At 34.6% G+C, this 6,000-nt stretch overlaps 1 protein-coding gene across 1 annotated transcript in view; it reads left to right on the top strand.

The window, feature by feature from the left end:
• The first annotated feature begins 1,126 nt into the window (after positions 1-1,126).
• The window catches only part of CFTR (cystic fibrosis transmembrane conductance regulator), a 172,911-nt gene continuing 168,037 nt past the window's right edge, over positions 1,127-6,000 (top strand). The window contains 2 exon segments of the mRNA XM_015563769.1: positions 1,127-1,180; positions 4,020-4,177. Of these exon segments, the coding sequence (XP_015419255.1) occupies positions 1,127-1,180; positions 4,020-4,177 (212 nt within the window).

Genomic DNA, 6,000 nt, shown 5'->3' with positions numbered 1-6,000 from the left:
GTTTGAAACTGATAAATTATAAAACACTGTATATCTTAGTGATCTCTGATTATTACCTCATAATTAATGATTAGCTAGTTTCTGTTAGAAATAGCTAGAACTTTAGAAACTGACAGTTTCTAAGTAGATCAGTATATAAGTTCATTATCAATATATAATGACTGCTTATGAATGAAGGAGGATGACAAGATCAATTTGAAGTGAGAGGAAGAGATGGTGGAACAAATTTGAGGAGGAGGAGGAGGAGGAATAAGATTTATTGCTTTTGGTTATTCCAGGTGTACTTGCTTTGCTTCATGAAACACCTGGACTTAAAAAATATTTTTAAAATTCATTTTTACTTTTAAATTGACTTTTAGAGGGAGGAGATGGGAGAGAGAGAGAGAGAGAGAGAGAGAAAGAGAGAGAGAGAGAGAGAGAAACATCAATTTGCTGTTCCATTTATTTATGCATTTATTGGTTGTTTCATGTATGTGTCCTGACTGGGGATCGAACCCACAACCTTGGCATATCAAGATGATACTCTAACCAACTGAGCTACCCAACCAAGGCATGCATTCATTTCTAATGGAAGAAATACTGAGATAGAAATCCTGACTGGACATTCCTAAATTCTATCCAAGTATGTGTAACCTACTCAGGATTATTCAAGAGAAGTGGTAGCTGGAATTTTATAGTAGCTAATATTTTATAAAATACCTAATTGTAGATATCTTGGAATTTTTGTTTTTGTTTTTATATTTCTAAGACTGGCTTGAGGTAGGCATGGGAAACTTCTTGATTTGGCAGAAATTTTATTCAATTGTACTGGCTTAACTGCACAGAATAAATTCTTTTGCTAAGGTAACTGAAAATTGCCGAAGTTATTTTATTTCTTGTAATTTCAGTTAACTGAAGTTTCTATTTCAGAATACAAATACAGGTTTACTATGGTGAACCTGTCATGAAATATTAAATTATATTAATGATTATAAATGGTTAATTTGAGTTTCAATTACTATTGAATATGTTTGGTTTGATGATGCTGGGGTATGGAACTCTTGTATAACAATATTAAAATGGGCACAGATAACACAGGAAGTTTTTTTATAAAAGTGGCCCACAAATTGTTCTACTCTAAAATGAGATGGAAACTCACTTATGGGAATTGTCATCAGGACCAAAGATATGGACCAAAGATGTATGTTCATGTATTCTTAAAAAGGGTTGAAAAGTTTTATTTGTAAATTTCCTGAAAATGTATTTTTGTATTGTATTTGCAGATAGTGAAATTCTATTTGTAATTTTAATGTGAAATTTTAATAATTTCAAACAGTGAAATGCAAGGTTTATAAGAGATGGGATATATTTTCCCTTTTACTAAATCTTCTATAGGACCTTTGCTTTCTGTCCTCAATGCCATTACCTTGTTCCAAGTCTTTCAACAATCTGGCAACAGTGATGTGCTATAGTGAGCTGTTTCTTATTGTTAAATTTTTAGGAAATTTGTAAGCTGGTTGTTAAGCACACCTGGTATTAAAAATTAAATAATCTAAACTTATAGTTAAATAAATTACATTGAAACAAAGGTAATAAAAACTTGAACGTTGTCATTACCTAATTATTTTACATCTTAATATTTTTCTATGCTATTGAAGTTATTTATGGTCATTGTAGCTGAACAGTAAACATTCTATATTATGATATGCGATTGTGTATCTCTTCCCAACTATGTGTTCAATGACTTCACATTTGGTAGCTTGTAATTGGTCACATGGGAGTATTTATTTACACCAGAGAAACTGGCAAATGACATGCCATATTTTTCCCTTTGCTTTTGTTTTTCCTGGAGAAGGAATGGTTAAAGTTTTGCCATTGCCTACAGTCTGTCAGCTTTTGGTCTTCCTGCTTCTAGGCTCACCTTCCAGCTGTTTGTCTCATACAACTCACCATGCTTAATTTTCTTAAATAGGGAAAGCTGCACATGATAAAGGAAGAAATGAAGTCAGGAGAATGTGCTAAAAATCTATAGTTTTTGTCTTTACTAACAGACAAGTTTAGCATCCCTGAGCTTCCAATATTTTATCCTTAAACTAGGAGCATTATTTCCAACTTGTTCTACCTAAAAAGATTTTTTTAAATTGACTTCAGAGAGGAAGGGAGAGGGAGAGAGAGATAGAAACATCAATGCTAAGAGAGAATCATTGATCGGCTTCCTCTTGCACACCCTCTCCTGTGGATCGAGCCCGCAATCTGGGCATGTGACCTGACCAGGAATCGAACTATGACCTCCTGGTTCATAGGTCAACACCCAACCACTGAGTAACACTGGCCAGGCTACATACCAAGATTTCAAAGTTAAAATCAAAATGTGGTAATGTTTGTGAAAGTTCCTTGGAAAGTGCTATATACACACACACACACACATGTGTGTGTGTGTGTGTGTGTGTGTGTATTTTAGTAGTAAGCACTTGCTTCACTTTTTCACTTTTTGGTTTAAGTTTACAAAGACTCATAATCAACATGATGGAGTTTATATCCTAAATTGCTGTCGCAAATTTTTCACAGTCTAACTGCCACCTATATTTCCAAGGTTATTTCCAGTGCAATGTTTGATACCAAGGTGGCACCAGGTAGGTGTGACATCACTTTCTAGATCATGCCCACTGCAAATATTGCATTGTCATGGCACTACTTTAATTGCAATATTCAGACGGTTCCCAATTATTTTTATTGTTGCTCTCCAGGAATAATTAGCAATATATCAGACTGGGCAATAAAGACAAAAAACTAATTATCATCCTTTTTGCTAAGGCTCTTGTTAAGAATGCAAATATTGCAAGTTAGTGGAAAAAAGTAACATAATAAACCATTGTCATTCATTGATATATTAGCAAGAAATGGTTGATGAAATTACTTAGCCTGGGCCTTAATTCAGTTACCTTTAAAGGAAGGACAAGTTGTAGAAATATCAGGAACTTAGGCAGGGGCCAATTAAAGAAGCTGGAGACCAAGGAATTGTAAGCAAAAAACTGGACCTGTTTGATTTTGGGGGCTAACATGCATTTTGATACATTACCAAAGTCTCAATGACACAAAGTTTTAGACATCTCTGAAGGGAAAAAAGATGCTAAGGGCAAGAGCATGTTTGGGGATCAGTACTTGGAAGTTCATTTCCTTTCTTCAGTAAATGAAATTCCATTCAAGAAAAGTCTCAATGCTCAAATTTCATTTAGGAATTTCTCTTTGTACATGATTTCTTTGTTTTATATTTCTCTTCCTCCCTCGCCTTCCTTTTCCTTCTTCTTTTTATATTTTCTTATCTCTGTGAAGATTATTCTGCCTTATCCATAATAGTTAGAGACAATGTACTTGAAAATAACGGGGTATCCTGCCTAATTATTTACCATACCAGCTTCACTAGTTTCTGTCATAAATTGTTATTTATGATGCAGGGTAAGGAGATAAAATACAAGAAAATTATGATCCCCACCCTTAGATATTAATTCAGACATGATAATTAAACAATTTGATATAGACTTACTCATTAACCCTCTAGCTATATATAGTCAATTCATTAAACAAATAGCTCATTGCTGAGTTTCATGTGCTATGGTAATGCATGTATAAGGTTTAAAGGGTATTGATTGAGAGTCTACTTTCTTATCATTCACAGATCATTTTATATTTGAAATGGTAGAGACTGGACTTTAGCAATTTTAGCAATTATAAACTCCAAATATCTGGTTATTTGGGGGCTGTGTGTGTGTGTGTTTTAAGAATACTTCTAATGCAAAATGTTTATTAGTGTTTTTTTCCTCTAGGAAGGATTCTACCATCATTCTTGATCCTTTTCTTACATAGCAACAGTCACATTATTTCATAGGTACTGGATGTTTTATACAGATGTGTCCCATAAGATATGAAGCCCTGGTATTTATGTATATGTTGACTTATGTTATTCATATTTACAGTTTGTGTCCACCCTTCTGCACATGCTAGAAGATTTGAACTGATATCAGATTCCAAGTCTGTATTAGAGACCAAATCAAGTAAATGTTTCTATCTGTCTTTCTCTTTATTTTAGTTGGAATGGACCAATTTTGTGGAAAGGGTACAAAAAGCGCCTGGAGTTGTCAGACATATACCAAATCTCTTCAGCTGATTCTGCTGACAATCTCTCTGAAATATTAGAAAGGTATGTTCATGTGCATTGCTTATTAATTGGAGAGAGTAATTAATATTGATTATTTACAGAACTGACATATTAGAGGGCTAAATGTGTAAAATAGCACATTTTAAAAAGGAGCATCTTATTTTCTTTCTGAAGTTTGGATCAATTAGGAATTAAACAATGAAATGATGGAAGAAAAGATTTTCATGAGAAATTATTTCTTTTTCTGAAAAATACATATTCCACATATTAGAAATATGAGAAGTTATCTGTCTTTAAAGAACATTAGATGGATATTTTTAAAGACTTAAATAACATCTATATGAAGGAGAGTATGTATATTTGCCTCCAAAATCTTAAATTTTGAGTATAAATGAAATATTAAGGTAATGGCTATTGGATAGCAAAGAAACATAAAAATTTCGTGATTTTGAGTATGTACTGGCCATCAGCCATAGTATCTCTTTCAGCCACTGTGGGAGGAAAGCATTATTTTCTCCATCTTACAGAAGAGCAAACTGAGGCTCAGAGAGTTGATGTAATTTGCCAGTTAATGATTGACGGAGCCACGATTGTAAAAACAATTTCTGCACTCCTAGCCTCCCCAGGAACAGTTTCTCCCGTTACAAGAAGTCCCTTTTCCTAAGAGTATTGGTTAGAACCCTTTGATGACCAGTGAGAGAAACCCAACTAACTAGCATAAGTAGATACAATGAAGGACTTTATTGGCTCCTGTGGTCTGTCTGACGGCCCAAGTAGAGAACTAACCTTAGGCACTGAGTGAAACAGAGACTGAAATGCCAGCTGATGGAATATGCCTTCTGTTGGTTTTACGTTCTCAGAGGAGCTTCCTCCATGCAGTGAGTCCTCAGAACTCTTAGCTAATATCTTTATAAACCAGAGGGAACAGAGCCCTTTCTCCTTGGCCAAATGTGAAAAATTTCAGAGACTCTTGAGTCACATGCTCACTCCTTGGACCAACCACAACCCATGAATGAGCTAGATGGGGTCTTGTGCCAGCAGCACGGGGTCTGATACCAAATGGAAGGGAGAAGGAGTTGGCAATAAAATAAAATAAAAATCATAAAAATGAAAATTTGCTACTAACTACTGTACCAAAATAAAGTTGAGTAGACTTGCAATTTGATTACTTTATTGTCATTAAAGTCATTTCATTTTTTTTACATTTTTAAGGCAAAGTAAGATATTCAACCTTATTTTTCTTTATTTTAATCAAAGAATTAGGCCAGTAGGAGTAGAAAATTCACATTTCTAAGATAAAGGACCAATTCTTAAATCTGCTAACTTCTCTTGGGCTACAAATTATTCAAGTCCTACCCATTAAAAAAAAGTTCCCAACCTTGCCTTTCCCTCAGGTCACTGCCCCCATTCTTTTTCTTCTTTTTCTTTCATAGCTAATATTTCTCTGCTCTCCTGGTACTTTCACATCTTCACCTTTTATTTACAACTCAGCTCCCTAAAATATGATTCCCACGCCTACCATGTTCCTAAAACCACACTGATCAGGGTTACCAGAGGCCTCTTAATTATCAAATATAATGATATTTTTCTACATGACTTTAGTGTTAAATATTTCTTCCCACCTTGAAACCATTTCTTTGGCTTTTCCATCTGACTCTTCCTTTGGAGGAAAGCTGTGTCTGCCTCCATATTTACCTTGTTATGAGTCACTGAATGATATGGATAGGAGGCAAGCTCCATGTGTGTGGGGAAGAGCTAGAGAAATAGAGAGATAAAATAAGGTAATTAGGCATTATAGATAGTAGGCTTCTGGGGAAAGCCATTGTTCATTTACAGAGACTACCAAGCTTGCCTACAAATTTCAG

The sequence above is a fragment of the Myotis davidii genome, unplaced genomic scaffold (genome assembly GCF_000327345.1).
Source record: "Myotis davidii unplaced genomic scaffold, ASM32734v1 scaffold359, whole genome shotgun sequence".
Taxonomy (NCBI): Eukaryota; Metazoa; Chordata; class Mammalia; order Chiroptera; family Vespertilionidae; genus Myotis; species Myotis davidii.
Note: the sequence above shows the minus strand (reverse complement) of the source record. Positions and strands in the feature narration are given on the sequence as shown.